This window comes from Acomys minous (assembly GCF_964271855.1).
Source record: "Acomys minous genome assembly, chromosome: 12".
Taxonomy (NCBI): domain Eukaryota; kingdom Metazoa; phylum Chordata; class Mammalia; order Rodentia; family Muridae; genus Acomys; species Acomys minous.
In genome coordinates this window covers 38,418,314-38,444,529 of record NC_140493.1, presented here as the reverse complement: position 1 = coordinate 38,444,529, position 26,216 = coordinate 38,418,314, and the positions used below count along the sequence as shown (strand labels likewise).

The following is a 26,216-nucleotide window of genomic DNA, read 5'->3' as shown; positions in this document are numbered from 1 at the left end:
AGTTTGTGGTTTCGTCTTTCTTTACTGCTAAATTATTTTTTATTCATCTATTAGTTGAGAAACTTGTAGTTTTCTTCTATTTCCTAGTTATTATGATTTTAGCAATCAATGTACATGGATATGGAAGTACCCTTTTAAGTATATTCCTGGCACTTGTCATTTTTAGCATTATTATAAGATTATGTTGGATGCGTGAAACGAATTGAGTAGAAGGATGTGTGAAGGTATTTTAAAAGTCCACATTTTATTTGTCATGCTGGACATGGAAGAAAAAGGGGGTCTGGCAGACTTAGTAACTTGATTTCAAACCTAATACTGTAATTATAATCTATTTACATTACCAACACTTTCTAAATGGAAAAAACTGATTTAAAAAAGAACATTCTGGGGCTTTTCATTTATAAATGTACTTTGGAGAAATGCTTTTCTCTTGGGAAGGTCCCCTACCCTGACTCTAGCTGGTTATCCAATACCAAAGGCTCATAGAGGAGTATGTGTATATGCACATAACAACAAAAAGAGGCCATGGAATCAGGAGAGACCAAGCGGTGCATGTGATGGGCTGAAGGGAAGAAAGATATGATATTACTATATCATAGTTTTTAAAATAAAAAAAATATATTGCTGGTAAGTGATGGTTCATGTCTTTAATCCCAGTACTTAGAAGTTAGAAGTAGGTGGATCTCTGAGTTCAAGGCCAGTCTGCTCTGCAGAATAAGTTCATGGACTATCAGGTTACATAAAGAAACTATACACACACGCACACACACACACACACACACACACACACACACACACACACACACACATATATATACATATGTATGGCAAAGTAATATTTTTCATATGTCTAAAAAATTCTGTTTCTCTTGATGGATTTTTATGATTGCCGGGTGGATTATAGTTACTGTACTTATTTAGTAAAACAAGAATGCAAGTTAAATAAGCCCAGCTTTTGTGCTGGATATAATGTAGTATGTAACACATCAAGGGAAAATGATCTAATAAGATATATTGGCGTTTTGTGTTTCAGATATCTGTAATTGCAGGCATCGTAGATAAATAGCTAGATATAAGTATCTTTGTCCTTGATCACTCTATAATGTTTTCAATTTTTAACCATAGAAACAATTACCTAAAGGATATTATAAAATATAGGGTTAGGATTAGGGTTATGTTATATATCCTTTAGCTAATTGTTTCTATGGTTTAAAATAAATATATTATTACATATTATATTAATATATAAATGATATATAATATTTCATATAATATTAACATAAAAGGCATATTTATATACTATATTATAATATCCATATAATATTTTATAATATATGTTATAAAATATCATGTGGTCTGTCACAAGTGCTGATGCCAGAGATCATGTGGAAGTCCTTGATCCATACCCCTGCTGACTGTAAAGGGCAAGGAAGCTATCTTGCTGGTCCTGCTTTCCCATCAGATGGTTGGAATATAATTCTTGCTGCTCTGGGTTTATGCAATATTCATTAGTGGTGCGTGACAGCATAGAGAAATACAATTTGTGGAGGATTTGTTTCAAACTTTTGTTCAACCTAAATATTTGACTTATCTTTTATATATTGAAGGCTTTGCAATCTAATCTTAAGGAAGATGTGAATTCGACCAGAAAACGTATCAGAATAAAGAGCATCATTATTAATCCCGTGATACTTAAAATAATGCTTTTAAATTCCAGTGTGATGTAAGTAGTTTACTCACCTCTTCCTCTTCCAACACAAGGTCAGGTGAACTGCTTCAGCATGATGCTGAGCTCTTTGAGGAATGTCTGGCATAAACACATTATCTTCTTTCCCCCTTTGTTCAAGACACTAGAAACCAAAACACAAATCGATGCCGGAAAGAATTAAAAAACAACTCATATGGACCAAGGTTTTTGAAATGGTTTATGGGATGCTTTGCAATCAGAAGCTGTAGAAATGTAAACCTGAAGTTTAAAATGCAATTTAGACCTCAACTAATTTTCACTGAATAATGAGAATGACAAAACAGGGTTTCAACGGATTTGATCAATATTATTTATACTGTAATACAGAGAGCTTAAATGCATATCATTGAAGTCAAACCCATACAGATTTCAAGTTTTGCTGAAGGCTAAGCAACATTAGTTTCTGCTTTTCCTAATCTCCTGTTGTTACAAACGTACATCTTTACAGCACACTGGGCCATTATACTCAAACAGTGGAGGGGACAGAATCATTGTGAGTGATAATACATTTCCACAAGACAATCCAAGTTAAAATTTACAGCTTTCTCCAGCGAATTCCCTTCTAGTCCAAATTTTAGGATAAGAAAAAAAAAAAAAAAAACCTCAGGATAAATTATTTGACTCTCCTAACTATACACATACCGCATGGTAAATTTTTGTAGTGAGAAAAGAGTTGCAAGAGACAGAAGTTGAGCCCATGCTTTTCTTTTTTATTATAATTTATTCACATTGCGTCCTGATTGTAAGTAATCCCCTTGCTCTTGCCTTCCTGTTCCCACCCTCCCTCCCTCTTCTGATCTATTCCCCTCCCATAGACCTCTGACAGGTGGGGTCCTCTTCCTCTACCACCTGACCACAGCCTGTCAGGTCTCCTTGGTTAGCTTGCATCCTTTCTTCTGTGTTCCCACAGGGCCTCTCCACCAATTAGTAATGCTCAAATATTAGGCACCAGAGTTCCTGTCAGAGGCCGTTCCCTACTATTCCCCTTCCCCACGTGGAGGATGAGGTATCCATTGGCTCTATCTGAACAGGGGGTCTAGGTTCTCTGCTTCCAATGCCCTTGGTTAGTGCATCAGGCCCCCTTGGATCTAGATCTGCCAGCCTTATTAGTCTTCTTGTGTAGCTCCTGACAACCACCACCTCCCCCACCACATCTTTCCGTTCCCCAACTCTTCAATACAACTCTTAGCACTTCTCCCAGAGTCCTGCTGCAAGTTTCCATATCTGTCCTGATCCCCCACTGGGTGAAGTCTCTCAGAAGACATCTATGTTGGGCCAATATCCACTTATAAGTAAGTATATACCACACTTGTCTTTCTAGGTTTGGGTTACCTCACTCAGGATGATTTTTTTTTTTCTAGTTCCATCCATTTGCCTGCAAATGTCAAGATTTCCTTGTTTTTAATAGCTGAGTAGTGTTCCACTGTGTAAATGTACCAGAGTTTCTCTATCCATTCTTTGGTTGAGGGACCTTTAGGTTGTTTTCAGATTCTAGCTATTATGGCTAAGGCTGAAATTAACATAGTTGAGCAAGTGTCCTTGTTGTATGGTGGAACATCTTTCAGCTATATGCCCAAGAGATGTATAGCTGGACTTTGAGATAGCACTATTTCCAATTTTCTGAGAAAGCACCAGATTGATTTCAAAGCAGTTGTACAAGCTTGCACTACCACCAGCAATGGAAGGGTGTTTCCCTTTGTCTACATCCTTGCCAGCATGTGCTGTCATTTGAGTTTTTTTTCTTAGCCATTCTGATAGGCATAAGATGCAATCTCAGAGCCATTTTGATTTGCATTTCCCTGATAACTAAGGATGTTGAACATTTCTTTAAGTGTTTCTCAGCCATTCAATATTCCTCTGTTGAGAATTCTCAGTTTATCTCAGTTCCCAGTTTTTAATTGGCTCATTTGGTTAGTTGGTGTTTAATTTCTTGAGTTCTTTATATATTTTGGATATTAGCCCTTTGTTGGATATAGGGTTGGTGCAAATCTTTCCCATTATGTAGACTGCCGTTTTGTTCTGTTGACAGTGTCCTTTGCTTTACAGAAGCTTGTCAGTTTCATGAGGTCTCATTTATTAATTGTTGACCTTAGAGCCTGAGCTATTGGTATTCTCTTCAGGAAGTTGTCTCATATGCCAATGACTTCAAAGGTTTTCCCCGATTTTTCTTCTAACAGATTTAGAGTGTCTGGTTTTATTTTGAGGTCTTTAATCCATTTGACCTTAGTTTTGTGCAGGGTAGTAAATATGGATCTATTTGCATTTTCTACAACTGGACCTCCAGTTAGACCAGCACCATTTGTTGAAGATGTTATCTTTTTATAGATTGTATGGTTTTGGCCCTTTTGTTAAAAATTAAGTGTCCAGTGTTATGTGGGTTTATTTCTGCAACTTTGATTCGGTTCCATTGATCAACCAGTCTATTTCTAAGCTAGTACCATGCTGTTTTTATTACTGTTGCTCTACAGCACAGCTTGGATTCCTCTGGAAGATCTTTTATTATACAGGATTGTTTTAGCTATTCTGGGTTTTTGTTTTTGTTTTTGTTTTTTTTGCATATGAAGTTGAGAATTGATTTTCAAGGTCTATAAAGAATTGTGTAGAAATTTTGATGGGAATTACATTGCACCTATGTATTGCTTTTGATAAGATGGCCATTTTTACTATGTTGATTCTCCTGATCCATCAACATTGGGGATCTTTCCATCTTCTGATTTCTTCTGCCCAACCTTTTCTACACAGAAAATTATCACTAAAAACAGCTTCATTCATCTCACCACAGTATGTGACATATTTCAGATTCAGAGACTTTTAGAGCAGTGAAGTAAGTTCAGAATGTTTTTTCATATAAATATACTTATATAAACTAATTAATTTATTGAAAAAATTTTAAATTATCTTATTTTCATGTTTTTTCTAATTAACTTCTGTGACATTATAAAAGTCCATTTCATTCCATACTTTGAATGTTTAGTTTTAATTGTATCTTAAAAGGAAATTGTATCTGTAAAGGAAATGATGATTGCAAACACATGCACATATGTGTGAACGTGCACACACACACACACACACACACACACACACACACACACACCATTACCATCATCATCACAAAATGTTTCGATTGCTCAGTTGATTGAATGCATCTTGTGCTTTTTTCCAGTTTTGCAGAGGTTTTCAGCTCTTTTGGCCTCTTGCTGGATATTCAAATTTTGGGAAAGAACATATTCCTGAATCAGTTTTTCCTAGGAGTGATAGACATACCAAGCAAATCACTCACATATTTTATGTTAAGACGTGTAAACCGTCGACCTTTAATTGCTTCTTCACTCCTTGTACTTGGAATATGTTTGACCACCACCATATTTGTATCTGAAGGTGAGACTTTCTCTGTGTTTAGAATCTTATTATTAGTGTGTATCTATGTAGACATGGATCTTCAAATCGATAATGTAACTGACGTCTCTGCCTAGAAGAACACTAGATTCTATTTATTTAAATATTTATTACATTTTTAATCATATGTGTGTGCACATGTGCTTACCTGTGCGTACATGCTATGTGTGAGTGTCTAGGTACCCTAAGAGGTCAGAGTATAAATGTTGGGGGCAGATGTAAATGTTTTCCTTTCCTCAGGTGAGGGGATGAAATGAGAGCCATACTTAAGCTGTATGAAAACACAGCTTGGCATGAGCCCAGAGCATTTCTTTCTCTGATCTAGCTATCCATAGGCCTAAGTCTAGAAGCATCTAACTTCCCTACAATCTATGTATAATAAAATTATGTTTAATCAATGAAAATACAGTCATGTCCAGGAGGCCTATATCAACAATATTGCTTGGCAAGAGGACAACATAAGGAAAGGACAGTATCATAGTTTGAAGGATCTCTCTGGTCCCATTCAATCTTGAACCCCTAAAACCACATAGGTATTATTTGTTGGAGAAAAACAAAAAAGATGTACATATATATATGTACATATATATATATATATATATATATATATATATATATATATATATATATGAGAGGTAAGACATAGGAGAGAAATGATTATAAAACATTTCATTACCATTATTTAGGAAGTATGCTATTGAAGCCTTTCACCGATAGGGAAGGTACTATTGTAATGACTGTATTTCAGAGTATTTATTTAAACAATGTAAGGATGGAACCTTGGACTGTGATTATTCTGCACTAGAGGCAGGTAGGATCAGATGAAAAAAATGTTTGCTTAGAAAGAGAAAAGAGGGCATATGGTGTCCATTAGCTCTTTTCTGTGGTTCTGACTGGTACCAGGCAAGAAGTAGCTTAAAGGAATGGGTCTGTTTTCACTTACTATTTGAGGAGAGATAGCATCATTTTGGGGAAGGCATGATGGCCAGTGGCTCCAAGAAACTATGAGTGTGTAGGTAGGACTCTTTCCTTCCTAACATCTTGGTGAAATAACAAATTTAGAGGAAGCAGGCCTGGGTTGTTCACCTTAAGTCTCCAGTGATATGCTTCCTCCAGGGATACTGCAGCACCTAATGAATGCGGACCTTTCACAAGCTATGCCATTAGGTGAGGAACAAGTGTTCTGGTACTTGAGCCTGTGAGGAAACAATGCACATTGAAACTGTATCAGGAGTAACTAAAGAAACATTCAGGAAACCATTTATAAAAACTCAGGAATTTACTGAAGTGAAGAGTTTCATGTTTTCATGAAAGTATCTAGAGAAATTACATTTTATGAAAAGAAGGGGCATTTTATGACAAACATTCAGTTGAAATTTATATGTTTTGTGTCTGTCAACTATTTTAGTATGTGCTTGGCATGCTTAAGATAAGGAAAAATGTTACTCATGGTCAAGACACAGGACAAAGTGTATATTTATTCCATGATCATGCCATATTTAAACCTATAATTTAATTTCAAAAATATTATCTTATTTCTCTCTTTACTGATATTTGTATTGATGAATGTCTATCCACTATTCTATGTAGGAGATCAAACTTCTTCTAGGATTATTTCCCAAATAGACCTTCCATTTTCACTACATACTTGACAGCTTTCAGGGACTTGGCCTGACATGGGTGACAAGAGTATGAAGAAATAAAAGGCAGACAGACAGAGTGACACACAAACACACAGACACACACAGACACACACACACACACACACACACACACACACACACACACACACACACACACACACACCCTGGGATCAGATAAACTGGGTTCTTGATGGAGAAACTGTATCACCCTGGAGACTCACTCTGTTTATTGCACACAGTTGAACACAGAGGCAGGATTATTACATATAGCTAGACAAAAAGGTGGAGTTATTATATACATGTAAACAAGGAGACGGTTAGTACACACAGCTGAACAAGGAGATAGGTTTAACTAGTCTCAACAGGAACAGTTTCTGTAGGGAAGAGTATTAGGCCATGAAAAAAGCAATGGTAGACATCTGCATGCAGTACCAATAATTTCAGACAGACTAGAGGAAGGCTTTGCCATCACTGAGAGTCTCACTCTCCATGTAGGCTTTGCCATCTTCCCATGAGTCTGAGGCTAGGGCCCTTGAAGTGGTTTGCTCATTTCCACAGCACACATTCACTCAAAATGATCTACTACTATCCTGTCTTATTTTATTTCTGTTGCTGTTTTCTATCCACTTTCACTCAAGTCATTTGAAGTTTTAGAGCAGTTTTGGGAGTTCTTTAATATTGTGGAAATCAATACCCTGTCAAGTATATTTTGTTCTCCTTCTATAGATTACATTTTTATGCTCTTATATTTGCCATGCCTTGTACCATATGTTTGAGGAAGATTTCACATTTCATTATTTAATGTGACTTTGGCAGTGGATCTTCATATATGACTTTAGTTATGTTGAAACAATTTCATTTTATGCTTATTTCAATTTTTTAAACAATAAAGAGATCCTTTATTTGTTTATTCATGATCTGGTTTTTATTTTTTTATTTTTAGATATCTATTTCGTTTCTAGTGATACAGAAAGGGTCTGAATTTCAGTGGGTATGGAGATAAAGAGGGTCTATGAAGACTTACAGGAGGGGAAATATAATCCGAATATATTTTCAATAAAAAAGTCATACTTGATTCAAGATAATGGCTTAGTGGTTATAGTTCAGAAAATATTTGTAATTTTTTGAATTATAGATTAACAAATATTGATAGAACAAGCATTTCCTCCTTCTTTGCAGAGATGCATGTCCTGCGGCTTATTATTTTCCTTTTGGGAAAAGGATCTTTTTCAGCTTTCATTTGTATAAGCATTACCTACAGCAACGAAATCACACCAACAGCACAAAGGTAAGGAAAGAAGTTGCAAAGGTTTGTCCTGAACACCACTGGAAGCTTCAATAAAATGTAAATGAATAAAATAGGTGCCATTTTAAGACACATTTCCAGAATTTAACCTAGGTTAGAGAAGGTTCTATGGACTCCTGAAAAAATTGTGTATTCCATTTCTGTTGGATGCAATGGTCTATAGCATCTGTTAGGTCTATTTAATTTATAGTGTTGTTTAGTTCTGAAGTGCATGCTGACATTTATTTAGTGTGGATGACCTGTGTTTTAGTTAGGGTTACTCTTGGTGTGATAAGCCACCACATTGAAAGGTCCTTGGGGATATCAATGTTTATTCAGCTTGCTCTTCCACGGCACAGTTAATCATCAACGGAAGTTACAACAGAAGCTCAAGCAGGGTAGGAATCTACTGACATCAGCTGATGCAGAGACAGTGGAAGAGTGCTGCTTACTGGCTTGCTCCACATGGCTTGCTCAGTTTACATTATTGTTATTATTATTAATTATTTTATTTTACATATGCATTTATATTATTATATTATACACAATAGACAACATAAAGCAAAAAGGACCATGAAGCAATCAGGAATTATATAAATGTTACATTCATAGTGTTTTGCCTATTTGTATTTGACAGCCTTGGAGAAAATATCTTTCCTATCTTGGTGAGTCTACAATTCTGAATGTAAATCAATATCTATCATATCTCATCTCTGTCAACCTAAAAACTTCTATCTAGACCTAAAAGCATTTTAACCCCTTAACAACTAGACTTAATTGTAAAGCTAAACTATTTGGTTTTCAACCCCATTAGAGACTTGAGAAGGAATAAAATTAATTATCTGAGTAAATAGGAAGTCCAAGTTAGCAGCTTCCAAAATGTGAAATTGACAGAGACAGTTTGTTGCATGAACAGTCACCCAAAACTCTCTATAACATTGGAGCATTGTCTTTAGCCTTCTGGCCCTTTATATCTGGCAGGCATATTTGTGAAGCAGGAACTATTGAGGACTTGATTACCCTGTCTTGGCAAAGTTTGGCTGTTGACTCTGCCTGAGTCCAAGCTTGCCACATTTAAATCAGTCTCCATAAGGAGGATCTTTGATGCTCATCATCCTCTTTGAGGTAGGCTGTGTGTTGCCAGGAGCTAACCTGCATATTGTCAAAGGATCCTTAAAATCATAAAACCATGTGTAAATGCCTCAGTTTGCATTCTTAAAAACCCAGGACCAGCAGTCCAGGAACAGCACCACCCACAGTGAGCTGACCCCTCCTAGTAATCACTAAATAAGGGAATGCCTTACAGGCTTGTTTACAACCAGATCTTATGGTGGCCCTTTCTTTCTTTCTTCCTTCCTTCCTTTCTTCCTTCTTTCCTTCCTTTCTTTCTGTTTCTTAATTTCTTTTTTATTTACTTTTTACACATTTTAGGCAGAAACATTTATAATTGTTCTAAAAACAATCAATATAAATGAAGCATACTGGTACACAAATGTCTGTTAAAGGTTAGTTTGATTTCATGAAAAATTAAAAGACTAGCCAGTGATGGTGAGAACAACCACAGGTTCTCCTACAGTGCTTGATTCTAATGAATCATGTGTTACAGATGTGTTTATATATTCTAAATTATGATAAAGGTTCAAACATGTGCAATATTCTTAAATTACAAACAAAGATTATAGGATGGCAAACCTGAATAAAAGCAGGTGATTTGCCAGCCACAGCGGAAATCACAGAGAGCAGTGGTTCTCGACCCCTTTGGGCTCATGTAGATATCCTGCATGTTAGATATTTACAAAACAATTCATAACAGTAGCAAAATTAGCATTATTAAGTAGCAATGAAATAATATTTTGGTTATGGAAAACCATGATATGAGAAATCATATTTAAGTGTCACAATATTAGGAAGGTTGAGAAGCACTGACACATAGGATTAAAGTTTGAAAATACATTTCAATTCAAATGGGGATTATTTTTTTCTTTAAATAATGCACTTTAATTAACACTTATGAATATAATAAATACACATATAGATTTAAAATGAAGGAATTTTCTTAATTGATGTCCCCTCCTTTTAGATAGTTATAGCTCGAGTCAAGTTGATGCAAAACTATGCAGTACAAACTGTTTAAAAGTGAGTTAGATATATGTGACCTAATGTGATATGGTGTGATGTGTAAGTGTATATGTGTGTGTATGCATGTTTATGTTTAGGTGTATGTGTCATTAAAGTAAAAAAAATAGAAAGGAAAATACAAGAGGGGAGAAGAGAAGGAAAGAGAGAGCAATTAAGTGCATGTGACATGAAAACAGTAGGTAGGGCAGCTGTGGGGTAAGAGAATCTGTGAGCATGGGGATGAGAAAAGAAAATGGGAAGAGAAGGAATGAATAACAACAAAGCCTAATTACATATGTGTGGAAATATCTTAACTAAACCCACTACCTCATAAGCTCACTTTAAAGATAAAATAAATAGAAACTGTCCTCCAACAATGTTCAGAGATGAATGGTTGTCTTTAAGACAGCAGTTGAAAGAATAATTTAGCAGGCAAAAAAAATTCTATCATATTTTCTCAAGTTCCTCTACATCATCATACTTTGAAAATTCCTGTCATGTGTCAATTTCAGAATGCAGACTATTATTGTCTTCTTACTCTATCTCTTCGGGTTTAGCCTATTACTTTGCATCTCTGTACTATTAGTGTATACACAAAGAGCAATTGTATACAAAATTTGAAAGGGCACTTTCCTGAAGATGTTTTCATTTACAAAGCCAAATTGTTGCAATCCAAGGAATAGATGACATACAGCACCATGCTGGTCCTATGATACAGCCTTAAACATGTATATGTGTCCAGGAAGATTAGAGCTTCATGCTCAAAACCGACCCTCCATGTTTGTTTGCCAAGCACCACAGTCACCTCAGTATTGCTTACTGATGAGCTTTCTATTACTAGTGGAAGAACTTTCTAAGTTTTCCATCTTCAATAGAGAATTTGAAATATCTGAAATATCTAAACCATTTAATGTGTAATGGGAGAATAACAGACAACATGGAAAAGCAAGCCTCTTTTGGAAAAGTTACTGAAAATTTTGGTTTTTAATTTATTGTTTACATTTCTTTGTGGTAGACCCTTTCTACTCCTCCTCCTTTTCTCCCACTTATTGAAAATAGATTATTTTCTCACATATTATAATCTGATTATGGTTCCCCTCCCTCTACTTCTCCCAGTGGCCCCCCCGCATCTCCATTTCCATCTGAATCCATTCCCTTTCAGGCTCTCATTAAGAAAACACAGGTTCCTAGGAGATAATAGAATGTAGAAAAGTAAAATATAATGACGTTTAACATCCACCCACACCCCCTGAAGATCTATCAAATCAAAGTTGGTCAAGACTAACACGCAAAAAGAAAAATTCCCAAGAAAAGGCCCAAGAAACAGACCCACCTGTTAAGAAACAGACCCACCTGTTTGTTTGTTTGTTTGTTTGTTTGTTTTACCCATCCAGGAATCCCATAAAACCAGTAAAGTTGAAGCCATAATATATACACCGGTCCTGCAACAGACCTGCATAGGCTCTGTGCCTGCAACTACAGTCTCTGTTAGTTCATATAAGCTCTGCTTGTGTTGATTTAGAAGGTCCTGTTTTTCCGATATCCTCCATCCCCTCTGGCTCCATCCCCTCTGGTTCTTATCTTCATTCAGCCTCCTCTTCAGCTGGGTTGCCTGAACTCTGAGGAGATGGAGTTGATGAGGACATCCCATTAAGGCTGAGTGTTCCAAGGTTTCTGTCTCTGTCTCTGTCTCTGTCTCTGTCTCTCTCTCTGTCTCTGTCTCTGTCTCTTTCTGTCTCTCTCTGTCTCTGTCTCTGTCTCTCTCTGTCTCTGTCTCTCTGTCTCTCTGTCTCTCTGTCTCTCTGTCTCTCTGTCTCTCTGTCTCTCTGTCTCTCTGTCTCTCTCTCTCTCTCTCTCTCTCTCTCTCTCTCTCTCTCTCTCTCTCTCTCTCTCTCTCTGATGTCTGGCTGTGGATCTCTGTATTTGTTTCCATTCCTGCAGGAGGAAACTTTTTTGATTATAGCTGAAGAAGACACAGATCTATGAGTATAACCTAATGCCATTAGAAGTCATTTTGCCACTATTTTTTTTTTTTTTTTTTAGAATTTCAGACAAATGGTGTTTGGCTTTATCCTAAGTCCTTGAGCTATGTAGTCTCTGGTTCTTGGTGTCCCATATAGGTTCCATTTCCTGGGGTAGGCCTTATGTCAAATGAGACATTGTTTGGGCACTCCCACAAGCTTTGTGCCACCATTGCCTTAATGTATCTTTCAGGCAGGATATTGTTATAAATAAAAGGTTTTATGACTGGTTTGGTGTTTATGTTTATCTTTTGGTAGAGATGGTTTATCTTTCCTATACCCAAGATGCTAGAATGTAGGAGTGAAGGCTCCATGTAGGAACCAGCTTGGCCTCTCCAAGTTCAATGAGTTTTTTTTCAGTACAGGGTTTTTCTGTAAGTTTTTGGAGAGTAACCAAGTATCTTGGCAACAGTCTTGGTTGTTTGAATATTCCCACGTGAGCCCTTTGGCAACTCAATTGCATATAACCCATTTTCCTACTAATGCTGCACTATTTTAATTAATGAAAAAAGTTACATATTACTCTCATCAAATATTACATATTCTCTGAAGACAAAACTCACCATTATCAATGAAATTTTTATTTTGAATCATTTGAATAGAAAGACATCTTCTTAATGAGTCAGGTATCTTTCAGGGATTCCATTTTCTTAGAGCAGAATACATATGCTTGTTGAGAACTGAATGAATTTCTTGGTGGAATACAGGGCATCCAACAGCAAGACATTATTGTTTGACAACCTTGATTTTCTGATAAAATATAACTTTTTAGAAATATATTTTATTGAGGTATGAATAAAGAATCATCACATTTTGTGTATACAGGTTACACAAAAATGTTGGATAAATACACATCCAAAAGCCTTCCCATAATATTAGCCATCCCAATAATACTGGCACTGCATTTATTCATAATTGTCCATAGATTCTTCCTGAGTTTTAAAAGTATAATGTTATTATTTTGTGGGAAATGATATATCACACAATTAACTGAAAATGAACTCTGCAAATTTGTCATCAATATGCAATTCTTATGTATAAGCTCTATACTCTGTACCATATCTGTAAAAATTTACCATTCATAATTGAAATTTTAGTCCCTGAAGATATTTCCTTCCTAGTACCCACTTCTCAGCTCTCTATTGACCTGCATATGATCCCAAGTGAACTAATGGGGTATTGGCTTCTTTAATTTTTTAATCATTGATTTTAACATTTAAAATTTAATACCCATAAAACATGCCCACTTGAAAAAATAGCTTTTTCATAGAAACCAAATGAGAAAATACATGTAATATGGCAAGTTCATGTAATTGTTTGAAGAAATGAGATGTAAATTTGAACTATTAGTTAGATTCAAATTATCAAGATATTTTTTAATCTTTAGATTTCATTTTATGTAATATTCTATGTTCTAAATATCTATAAGAAAGTGCTATCAGCCAAGTATTGAATCTCTAATTTTGAAACTATTTATGCTAAAATTTTCAATGAAAGTCCATGTACCAAGTCAAGACTTAACCTGAAAAAAAAATGTCTTTCTTCATTCACTTTACATCCTGATTGCAGCCTCTCCTACCTGTTCCACCCTAGTACCTGCCTCTCCCCCATTCTCAGCTCTCATTCTCCTCAGAGAAGAGGGAGGTCCGCCATGAGTACCAACCCACCCTGACACATTAAGTCTCTGCAGGTCTAGGTGCATCCTCTCCCACTGAGTTCATACAAGGCAGCCCTGTTAGTGGAATGGGACTCAAAGGGAGGCATCAGAGTCAGAAAGGGACGCCTACATCAGTTGTTAGGGCATCCACATGAAGACCAAGCTACACATCTGCTATAGATGTGCAGGTGGCCTAGGACCAGTCTATGCATGCTTTGGGTTGGAGTTTCAGTCTCTATGAGCCCTTTGGACCCACGTTAGCTACTCTGTAGGTCTACTTGTGGAGTCTTCGATCCTTCCAGCCTTCTCAGTCATTCCTTCAACTCTTCCATAGGACTCTCAGAGTTTGACTTTTTGTTTCTGCATCTCTTTCTATCAGCTGCTGGGTGAAACCTCTCAGAGGAGTTATGCTAGGCTCCTGTCTACAAGCATAGCAAGGTAACGTTAATAGTGTCAGAGATTGGTTCTCTCCCATGGGATGGATCTTAGGTAGGACCAATCTTTGGTAGGGCATTCTCTCAATTTTGATCCATCTAATCCCTGCACATTTTGTTGGCAGGACAATTTTGGATTGGAGGTTTTATGGGTGGGTTAGGGTCCTTATTCTTCCTTAGAAATTCTGTCTGGCGATAGGAGAAGGCAACTGTGTTAGGAGAACCCCCTCTGTTAGGTGATCAAGATATAAATTGGAAAGGAAGAAGTCAAATTATCACTATTTGCAGATGACATAATAGTATATGTAAGTGACCCCCAAAATTCTACCAGAGAACCCATACAGCTGATAAACACTTTTGGCAAAGTGTCTGCATACAAAATTAATTTAAAGAAATAAGTAGCTCTCCTGAATACAAATGACAAATGGGCTGAGAAAGAAATTAGGCAACTAATACTCTTCACAGAATATAATATATCCTGATATAACTTAGCCAAGCAAGTCAAAGACCTGTATGACAAGAACTTCAAGTCTCTGAAGGAAGAAATTGAAGAAGATATCAGAAAATGGAAAGATCCCCTTAGCTCATGGATCTATAAGATTAACGTAATAAAAATGGCCATCTTAACAAAAGCAATCTACAGATTTTTTTCTAGTATAATTAATGAAGTAAGAAAATAAACATTGGATACTAAACACTAAAATAATAGTTTTGTTTATTTTAAATTTAAATTTAATTTATCTTGTTTTATCAAGTAACCCTAGTATTATACTCCATGAACACTGATAAAGACAAAGTTTCTAGATTCAGGTTTTGCATTTCTGGTCTCTTTTTGAAGGTCTACTCTAAGTGGCATATACAACTTTGTTGCTCGATTAGCTGCAATACTGTCTGCACTAACACTTATTACTAGAAAGTATTTTGTACATCTTCCCACGATTATCTATGGAATCCTTCCCATAATAGCAACAGTCAACATCTACTTCTTGCCGGAGACCTTTAATCTTCCTTGTATTGACACTATGAAAGATTTGGAGAAAAGGTAAGATCTTATTTATGATGCTGCACTTTTTTGGAAAGGTATGGTGTGTAATTTTGAAATGGTTTAGGATTACATGGTAGACTTATATATGCTAATTTTATAAGAGTAGATTAGAATATTTTGGTTAATTTTGTTAATATTATATCTAGTCATACATGAATACCTATAGGATACACAACTGTGCCTTGTTTTTACAAAATAATTTTAATATATACATTTATGTATTTAAGTAACAAATCCCTTAGCATCTTGATAGAACTTTGCAATTTAAAAAGTGCTTATTTGTCTATTATTTTATATAATCTGTGATTTGGAATGAATAATTTCTATATTGCATGCCAGAAAATTGTTTTGTCTGTCTGTCTGTCTGTCTATCTATCTATCTATCTATCTATCTATCTATCTATTTATCTATCTGTCTGTCTGTCTATCTATCCAGTCAGCTATTTATATGTGTTATATAAAACTCAGAAATGTATATGTGAAAATACAAAATCAGAGCATTTTAGTAAAAGAACTAGAAATGGAGCCCAAATCATTTGCAGCCAAATCTTATTTTGTCTCTGCATTTCTGACTGGGCTTAAGCATTATCACTATAATCACATAATCAAATCACAATCTTCCCAAGTATCTGTGTCATAGCAGTAATGGATAAAGTAATAACTATGTTATTTATATCTAAATTTAAATTGCTTTTATGATAGTTTCTAGACCCTTAAAGCTTTGAATACATTTTGATTGCACTAACCTAGATTTGAGACTATGCATGTAAAAATTTTCCAGGGCATTTAAAGAAAGAATCTGTCTTTTCCTTAAATGCCAATAATTGACCTGGTGAACAGTGACTGCTTTCTAGTTCATTAGCATGAAAAATTACAAAGCCTTTTAGGGGAATTTCACTTGTATTTTCCTATGTAATAAGCACTGGCACCTTTAAAGGTCTGCAGTGCTCTAACAATTATTATACAGATGAAAGACCTGAGCATTAGAGAGTGTAAGTAAATTATTAGAAGGCTTCATACTCAAGAAGTAAATTAAGTTGGCATTTAATTAGATTGGACTTTGTTGTCTTTTTAGGAACAGAAATGAAGATGTGACAAACATTTAAGTTATTGGGATAAAACACATTGACTAAGATGTTTAGCAACTTAGGTGAAGAAAAGTCTTAGACTTCCAGATCACAGGCTACCATTAAAGGAGGTTAAAGTGGGAACTCAATCAAGAACTTGGAGCAGAAATTATGGAAGAACGCTGTTCACTGGATTACTCTCAGGCCTGTGTTTAGCTATTGCTCTTGTACAGTCCAGGACCCCCTGTCCAGGGAATGGTGCTGCCCACAGTCGTCTGGACCTTCTTACGACAACCAATAATACCCCTTCCCCAAAAACATGTCCACAGGCCAATCAGATCTGTGCTGAGACTCCCTCCCTTCTTGCCTATGTCAAATGAAAACTTAAAGCTAACTATGACACTATTCATGTAATTATCCATTCAGTACCAGTAAAAATGTTTCTTTATTAAAACAGATCATACCATATACCCCCTTATGCACCATCTTCACATGAGCTTGTTTCCAGATAAGTTTATCTTATCTTTGTTTGCCCAGTGCCTTAGGTGCTGCTATCCTAACTGACATAGATCTGCTGACATGGCAGATGTCTACTGTACTCTTTTGATCTTTAGACTATAGTTTTCAAATCAAGATGACATGAATGTTTCGTGTTTCATATATCTTTTGTCAAAAGCATGCTTTACTCAGGGAGAGTAATGCTTTTCTGGCAAGTTAAAGAAATAAGTATTGAATTAAAGTTTAATGAGTTTTTTATTTAAAAAATATCTGGTTTGAATAACTGTAATTTGGGTGATTTATTGGTGATCTTTAAAACGGTAATGTTAAATCAAGACTATTTAAGAATATGTTGCAAATTCTGGATGAACATTTAAGAAAAGTGTGCAGTCTCTAAGAGTGCATAGAAACTCCATATATACCATTCTGTTGCACCTTTATGACCATTCATCTGCTGCTTTTTTATTTGATTCCAGGGGCAGATCGAAGAACAAAAGCACCAGAAAAAACAAAGAACAAGATTTCTTGGAAACTACTGAGTGCTAAGAAACTAAAACCATAAGAATATAAACCCTCTTTATTCTGTTCTGTACACTAGAGACTTTACCTATTGATGTGTGCTCATAAATATACTTATTAAATATAAGGGGGGAATAAGGGGAAATGGGAGGGAGGGAAGAATGGGAGGATACAAGGGACGGGATAACCATTGAGATGTAACAAGAATAAATTAATAAAGGAGAAAAAATAAAATAAAATAAATAAATAAATAAATAAACCAATTCTTATTTCCTGAAAGTTCTTTGTAATAAAGAATAGTGCTTTATTCTCCCTGAAGATGATGTATATTTGGGGAAGGACATGGTATTCATTTATTAGTATGTTTATAGTTGCTCGAGGAGAAACTGTTTACTAAATTAATTCTCTAAGTTATCTTATTGTGAATGCCATTAGATTGTCATATATACATGTATATATGCCAGTTTGCTTATGTGTTACCACATTGGTGAGCTTTTATGCTGTCCCCATTGTTTAGTTATTATAAATATAGAAATGTGGCTAACTTGTAGTATCCACCAATTTCTCAAGTGCCAGGTACTTTTATAGTGAGAGGGCTGCAACCTCATTTGATAATTCTAGGGACTTCAGACCAGCTTGCAGGGTGGGAGAAAGCTTGTCAGGCTTTATCTCCATCCTGAGTAGGTCAGTGAACAATAACTGACCCTCCACCTGATACAGCATAGAGTGTTATGTGTGATTCAGGTTTCTTTAAATATTTACATATTAACTTTCATTCTAATTTTACTGTGATTTATCTTTTCTCATATTTCACCCTCATTTCCCCTCTTTATTTTAAATTAACACATAAAACTCTAACATTATAAACAATTGTTAAGGTTATACAGAGAGCTAGTGGAACCCTGATACACTGTCCATTGGAATGTGAACTCAAAAATTTAGAAAATTTGTCTACGTCAAATATTTGTGTACTCAGTGACCTAACCATAATAGTATATGGCGTAATAAGAAGTACTTGACAGCTACTTCTAAACATAGTCATTTAAGTATTTTCATATTTTAAAAAGATTTATATTTTTCCATGTGTCTTTGAGGTTTACCTCTGTGTGTTCCTCCTTTTTTCGCCCTTTCCCTTGAGTCCTCTTAGTATGTCTCAACTTCTCTTAGGAGTTGGGCCTACCTCATACTGTAGTTGAACTGCAGGTGTCACACCTTTAAATAAGGCTCCTGAGCTATAAAATGCTAATAGTTTCTCCGCTAGTGGTAGGAATTCTGTGCCCACTTTTTTCTCTCCATACAGCTATTGGAATTGTGCACTACTGGTCCCACTGGACAGATAATTCCACCATCTCCAAGAGAAATAACTGAACTGACAAGGAAGCTAGAGCTGTGGCCCTTGGAAGCCTAGACTCAGTTCATCCACCACTGGATAGCCTTACGCTACAATACACATCCCCCCTGTCATCCTCTGACACTCATTAAACTCCGTCCTATCTACACCAGCTCTTTCATTCTAACAGGAGGCCTTGTCACACTTTGCTAAGATCCACTTGTAGACCACCCCTGAGGACTTAGGTTTCTTAAGGTCTATTACTGCCTCTTGTAAAACCTGTCAGATATCAGAGCCCAACTCTAGATACTGTAGCACCCCTTTCCCTACCCACCAGGCTAGAGGCTTTCTCCTAAGAACTGACTGGCAATTTGATTTTACCCACATGCCCACAGTCAAACGTGTCCAGTACCTTGTGGTCTTGGTGGACACCTTCTCAGGGTAGGTGGAGGCATTCCACGTGACCACCATTAAGGCTCAGACAGTCTTTGATCTCCTTCTTCATGGGATTATTCCTCATTTTGGAATCCCACCTCCCTCCAGTCAGACAATGGTCCTTAGTTCACCTCCCAGGTTTCCCAGAGGCTATCCAAAGCACTCAACATTCCTTGGTATGTTCATATCCCATACCACTCCCAGTCCTTAGGAATAAGACAAAGTTATCTACTCTCTCCATATCCGATACAGGACTTGGTGTCTTAGCAAAAGAAATAAGACAACAGAAAGAGGTCGAGGGAAAACAATTTGGAAAAGAAGAAGAGAGAAGTTTAAAGATTCTACCCATGCCATTTGCTATTTTGAATTAATATTGTGATTTGAATAAATGGTTCTGGTTAGCTGAGGCTGAAAAATCAGCTATGATTAACAAGATACCAGAACTACAATATCTAAACCTTTGCTTTGCTGGGACACCCGATGCTGGTCAACTGGAGCTGAGAATTTAGTGGTGATTAAAAAGAGATCAGCATAACTGAGGTGAAATCTGGGAAGTGTTTCCTGGGAGCACATATAAGCTGTGTTCCAAGGTGGCCAAGGTTGTACTTTGTGTTGGCAGCTGGATTTGATAATATATTAGAGTCACCCAGGTGACATTGATTTTGAAGGCATAAAGGGGATATGGAGAACAGCTGAAGTTTGGCACTGTGAGAAGCCATGAAAGGTCATTACGGAAAAACGCAGCCTCAGTGTCAGCTGAAGGCCCAGGACTAAAGAGATCATGCAAACAAGTCGAGGCTTGACACCATGAAGAGAGCCTATGAGAGCCTGTTGATGAAAATGGAGCCCAGTTGCAGCAAGGGACCCCAGAAGTTTTGGAGATGCTAGTACCATAGGGTGACCACCAAGAACAGCAGTAATAGAGTGCAGCCAGCTGAAGCCTAGAAGACAAGCTATGTGTGCTACAGAGGGTAGAGCCAAGAAGTGACCCAAGCCCTTTAGAGGAACCCAGAAGATTATAAGTGGGTCACAGGTATTGGAAGCTTGGAGTTTGGTTTTGCTTTGCTTTGATTGTGACTGTGCCCTAACTTTTTCCCTCTAGAAGTGAGAAAGTAGTTGATTTATTTTTGACTTTATGGGAGTCCACCACGGAGAAACATTGGATTTTAAAAGATTTTAGATTTTAAAATAAATTGGCTATTCTAAAGGGACTGAAATTTTAATGGGTTCGAATCTGTAAAGACTGTGGGACTTCTAAAGCTTTTATGTTTTTAATGTGAGATCTTGGGGATGAATAAGAAGGGAAAGGTTATGGCTTAGTGGTGATGTGTTTGTCTGTCAAGTTGACCAGGAGTCAGTTGCACTGGCTGGTTTTATGTGTCAGCTTGACACGAGGTAGAGTCATAAGAAAGGAAGGAGCCTCAGTTAAAGAAATGGCCCCATGAGATCCAGCTGTAATGCATTTTCTCTATAAGTGATCAATGGGGGAGGGCCCAGTCCATTGTGGGGGATGTCATCCCTGAGCTGGTAGTCCTGGGTTCTGTAGGACAGCGAGTTGACTCCATATCTCTAACAATTGGGAATTTCATCTATGGTCACCTCATAGACTCTCAGGAGCTCCCCTGTGGTGGAAGTTTGAGTTTCTAAAAAAAAATTCAGTTGTGTCATATAAACAAGATTTTGTTTTAATTCCAAGTGTGGGATATTGCGCTGCTTTAGTTTGTCCATAGCTAATAATTGCCCCATGCAGGACATGGTCTATTCCACGTGGTAACAGCCTCGTATAGATGGTTGAGAGAACACCTATGGAGAAAGAAGAAGGCTGCTGGTCCTGTTAGACTGCTGGATATCCTGATGACTGAGATTGGTGTTTTCCCAAAGAACATGGTGACCCTAACCAGCCAGAACTAAGTCTAAAGAGGTCTATGTCTACTGTCCCTTATAACCTTCTTTCTCTCCTACCCTGTGTTGGGGGGGGTGGTGGTGGAAGGGAGATAGAGGCATTAAGGAACCCCAAATAAAATAGAGTAAATAATAGTGCCTACACTCCCATGTCCTAAAGATGCTTCCCTGCTGATTTCTCTTCTCTTTCCTGGTCCCCTGCCTGGAATGCCCTCTCCCCTCCCCATGCCCGCTACCTCCTTCCTTCTCCCACATAATCTGTAGAAGATGAGACCCTAGGTATAAAAGAAGGGTCTAGAGGGGACCAACGGATCACCCTGGAAAGAGAAAATAGAATAAATGTTATGGGTGGACAGGCTGTATGAAGGTGGGAACTGGAGGAACAGGTGGAGAGGGAGAAGGGTGAGGGAGAGAGTGCTGAAGGAGGGAACATGGGATGATACAGCTATAATTGAGGCGCATATGAGGGGTGTTGTGGAAACTGAATGCAGTGTAAACTTCCGAAAATATATGAAGGCCACCTGATGACGTTTCTAAATCATGAAGGAGATGGAGTCCCAACTGGCCATCTCCTGTCACCAAATGAAGCTTCCCATACCAAGACTGGGTTACATCTAATTGAGCTGTTGGCCTACCAAGGAAACCCTCAAACATTTCATGGCATCCTCAGTGCAATAGATTGCTCCCCACAATTGACAACAAGGACCCATTGCTGAAGACAATGCAAACATGTGGAGAGGTCAAGCTGGTGCCTACATAGAAACTTCACCCTTATATTCTAGTCTGTTTCAAATGAAAGGTCCTCTGTAGGCTACCAAAAAAGAAACACAAATACAACATATCCACAAACCCTTTGATTTACAGTGACATCTTCTTGCAAAATATACTAGGGCAATGGTATCCAAGAAAATCTTCTGGAAATTGGTTTTCCTACTGTACCTTTTGGGTCCTGGGCATTGAACTCAGGTTGTTTGTCCTGGTGGCAAGCACTTTAACTCACTGAGCCATATTGTCAGTGGTTTTAACAAACGTTTAGTTCTTATTTTTCATGAGATATAGCAGTCTGCAAAATAACCACAAAGGGTATTTTAGGCATTCCCTGGCTATGAATATGGAATGTGCCAACAATTTGAGTGGTTATTCATCAGAATAAATCCAACTGACAATGAAAATATGAACAAGAAGTCCGTATATACTAAAAGCAAGAAATAGGTGATGTTGGTGAAAAGAACCTTGATATTTGGAAAAGAATTAGTTTGTTTTAGTGCCTAAGATCAGGAGGACTACTACGTTCTAGAGTTCTAGGTAATTTAGGCAACACAAATTATAGCAGAAACTAAGAGACACACACAATCCTTGCTCTTATATTCCATAGACACCAGTGAAAAATGAAGATAAGTAAACAAATTAAATCTTCCGTTGCTATTCCTAAAAGTACATAAGAGGTCAGATGCTTGAGAATTCTATCACAAAAATGAGACCTAGAAGTTTTTTTTAAAAAATGAGGCAAAATTATATGAAATTAAGTTGAAAACAAATGATGAACAAAGAGGCAATGTTTTGTTCCTCAGGAAGAAAGGGATAGAAGTGTCCTATAGAATCCAAACCCAGTTGGGCTCAGCAGAGAAAAAGGAAAGAAAGATCAGTGAAGCCGTTTTTAGAGTCTGCACACTCAAGAGTTTCCAGTGCTGGATGCTCAGAGCCACATAGTGATCAGGATCCTGAGTATTGTTTTACCTCTTGAATGCGAATTCCCTCATGACTTGTCCTTGCAGTGGCTTTGGAGTGAATGGTCTAAAGTTTTGACGGTAGAGGGCGCTGGAGGGATGCTGTTAGAGGACGGGCTTTGCAACTGGCCCTGAGAGCTTCATCCTGTTCTCTTGTTGGAAGTAGGTTAGCATGCCTGATCCCAGGAGGGAAGACCCTGGATGAACGTCAGTGGTTTTCTCAAGTGGATGCATAGCTCTACTTGTCTCCTGGGATGTTCAGTAGCCACTCTCATTTACCCAGAAATCTTTACAGCCCCAGCAGGCCTTCCTCTGGGTGATTAACATATCCTGTCACACAACGGTGAGTTCCACGTAATTTCTTTGAGAAAATGCAATGACTTTCCCCAAAATGAAATAGCTCAGTACATTTCACGGTTTCTCCCCTGTCTGATTCCTGTTGACTTCTGTGTGCAACCAGCTGGTTTCTTCTTGTCCAGCAACGTCTATGCAAGCAGTTTCCTAATAACCCAAAATCCCTTGTCAGTTTCCCAGAGCATGTAAGCTATCTGCCTAACTCGCTGCTTCTCAGGACATTTCTCTCCACTTTTTTGTCCTCTAGCTAGCTTCTTAGCCCATTCAAGATCACTCTAAGCATATTGACAGTGTCCTAGAAAGTGCTTTCCAGCCCACCAAACACAGGCTTCTTGGACTCTATTGTGGAAATTTCCTATATGTCATCCTTTGGTTCCATTTTCGTAACCACCAAACTCATCTTGTGAGAACTTTGCTGTCGACTGTAGAAAAATTATATGTCCTAGAAGTAATTTAGCTGTCCTGATAACCTTGTCAATAATGTCAATTTAATATCTAAATATCTTCAACTTGAGGTATTCTATAAAGGTTTCTTTTATCTCCTAGTAATATGTAAATATCCGAACACTATCATATGTATGTATATATATATATATATATATATATATATATATATATATATATATATATATATATATATATACATATATTCATACATACATACATATTCTATTATATATGTGCTTAGTTTGTGTGTTTGCAGGGTGGAATTATTCATGTAGGCCATAGTATGTGTGTGGAAGTCAGAGGAAACTTGTGGATATTTTTCTTCCTTGTACCATGTAGGTCCTTGGAAATGAACTTAGGTCATCATGTTCTTCAGGAAGTGTCTTTATTCTTTAAGGTGTCTCTGTGGCACATCTCATTCCTTGTTTAAAAAATTCTATTCATAATAACATGAGAACATGACTACTAGCTGTACCTGACTGAGCACATGGATGGGAAAGTTGGTCTTCCAGATGAGATGGGGAAAGCACACGATGCTTTCCAAGCCTTTGAGAGTAAATTACAGAACAACAAAAGATAAACTATTTTTCAAGAAAAGAAAGTAAAAAAAATGTTATAATTAATTTTAAAAGTTACAGACAGCTAAACAACATAGATAATGGCAACAGAGAGAAATGTGCAAAACAAATGCAATTGCCTATGTTTTTTGTATAAAATTTGGCACTTCTGGCATTATGAACAGAATCTTTACCACTGAGGTAAAAATGTATTTCAGCTGAAAAAAATGTCATTACTGAAGTCCCAATCCAACTCTACTCAATCTCTGGTGAGTGTCCAACTTAAACGGAGGTTATATATGGCCTTACCTCAGGACATAGTCCCAACAGGAATGAGGAGTTGAGAAGGACTAAGTCTTGATCTTGAACACTCACTCCCATATCAATAGCTGAGAGAAATGATGAAATTGTACGTGTTATGTCTACAAAAACCACAAACATAGATCATCCCAAGACAAAGACAACAACCCTGCTAAATTTCAGGTCTGTAGTGACAGACTTAGTATTTTCAAAGTGGGTAATATGCTTGATAAAGAATCCACATGAATAATATTAAAAGTATTAACTAATTCAAGAAGATATTGTGAATTAGCTAAGGAAATGATATGGACATAAGAATTCAACATAGATATAAGAATTCTCAAAATGAGGCATATATAAATTTTGGAAATTAAAAATTCAGATGTGAATTTCAAACTCCAGTTGAAGTATATTAGAGCTTGAAGAAAAAGTTGATAGGTTATCATGGTCAGGAAGCAATAAAGAAAACATAAGGATGAATGTAACATATAGAAATTTTAAGAGGACAAATTAGTGAAAATTGATATAGGTCAAAAAGCAGGAGAAGATGCTAGAATCATACAAAAGCAATTCAGTGGAATAATAGTAGATAATTTTCAAAGGTTTAGGAAAACATGGTTATTCAAATGTAGGGGCAGCTACTACCCTAGTAAATATGACCAGAAAAAGAAAAACAATGTTCCATGGTAAGCAATAGTAAAGAACCAAAGTACAAAGAAAGAATATCTGAATCATAAGTCAGAATTTCAAAGCAAAGTTTAAAAGAAAACCTATGAGACTAAGCAGATTTGCAAGCAAAACGTAGACTCAGAATGGCGAATTTCAAACCCTGAAAGGAGATAAATAACTGACAACCTAGCCTGCTTTCTCAACAAAATTATTATTCAAAAAGAGGAAATATCTCTTTCAAGTTATTTATAAAATAAAAGAAAAAATGTCTTTTTTATATTTACATTATTATATATGTATAATGTATATATCTGTATTTAACTTTTAATTTATACTTATATCTATAAACTAAAAGAAATTATAATATATATATATATATATACATACACACACATACACACACACACACAGACACACACACACACACACACATATATATATATATATATATTCATTCCTGACAGGCAGTGATGTACACACAGAACATGAAAGATGAAAGTATGTAAAATTCTATGGCAAGAAAATGAAGTTCAAAAACAATCCAGGAAAAATTTTATTTCTCTTTATTAAAACAAAGTTCTATATAGTATCAATCAGAGGAAGACATAGAATATCACTACCACAAGAAAAGAACAGCTCATCAAAGTTATATCAACTGTACACACACACACACACACACACACACACACACACACACACACACACATACATAGAAAAATTTGAAGAAATTCACTCTATAAAACAGAAAGTCCTGGACATGGAGGGACGAGTAGTTCCCAGTGCAATAATAGCAGGTGATTAACGCCCACTCATATCATTAGTTTTATCATCCATATCACTAACACAAAAACCAACAAAGAACCATTAGAATTAATATATGTGATAAATCAAAATGGACCTACCAGTAACACACAAAAAGCATATAATTAATTTATAATAAATGTATTTGCTTATCACATTATGGAACTTTTCCAAAGTAGAACACACTTTATAGTATGAAGGGTGACTTAATTGTTGCAAAGTAATGGAAGAGTTTCTCCCGTGCTATCAGGTAAGAACAGAGCG

General features: G+C 36.6%; 1 protein-coding gene across 4 annotated transcripts in view; it reads left to right on the top strand.

Moving 5' to 3' along the window:
- Positions 1-17,562, top strand: part of LOC311579517 (solute carrier family 22 member 22-like) — a 29,049-nt gene extending 11,487 nt beyond the window's left edge. The window contains exons 7-11 of one of the 4 annotated variants that reach the window (XM_084750185.1): positions 1,608-1,723; positions 4,911-5,125; positions 7,966-8,074; positions 15,140-15,343; positions 17,388-17,562. In XM_084750185.1, coding sequence (XP_084606311.1) covers positions 1,608-1,723; positions 4,911-5,125; positions 7,966-8,074; positions 15,140-15,343; positions 17,388-17,457 — 714 coding nt within the window. In that variant the 3' untranslated portion in view covers positions 17,458-17,562. Of the gene's footprint in view, positions 1-1,607; positions 1,724-4,910; positions 5,126-7,965; positions 8,075-8,708; positions 8,737-14,246; positions 14,325-15,139; positions 15,344-17,387 lie in introns of those variants that run through there. The other 3 variants (XM_084750188.1, XM_084750186.1, XM_084750187.1) reach the window with 3 other exon arrangements.
- Positions 17,563-26,216: the final 8,654 nt, after the last annotated feature.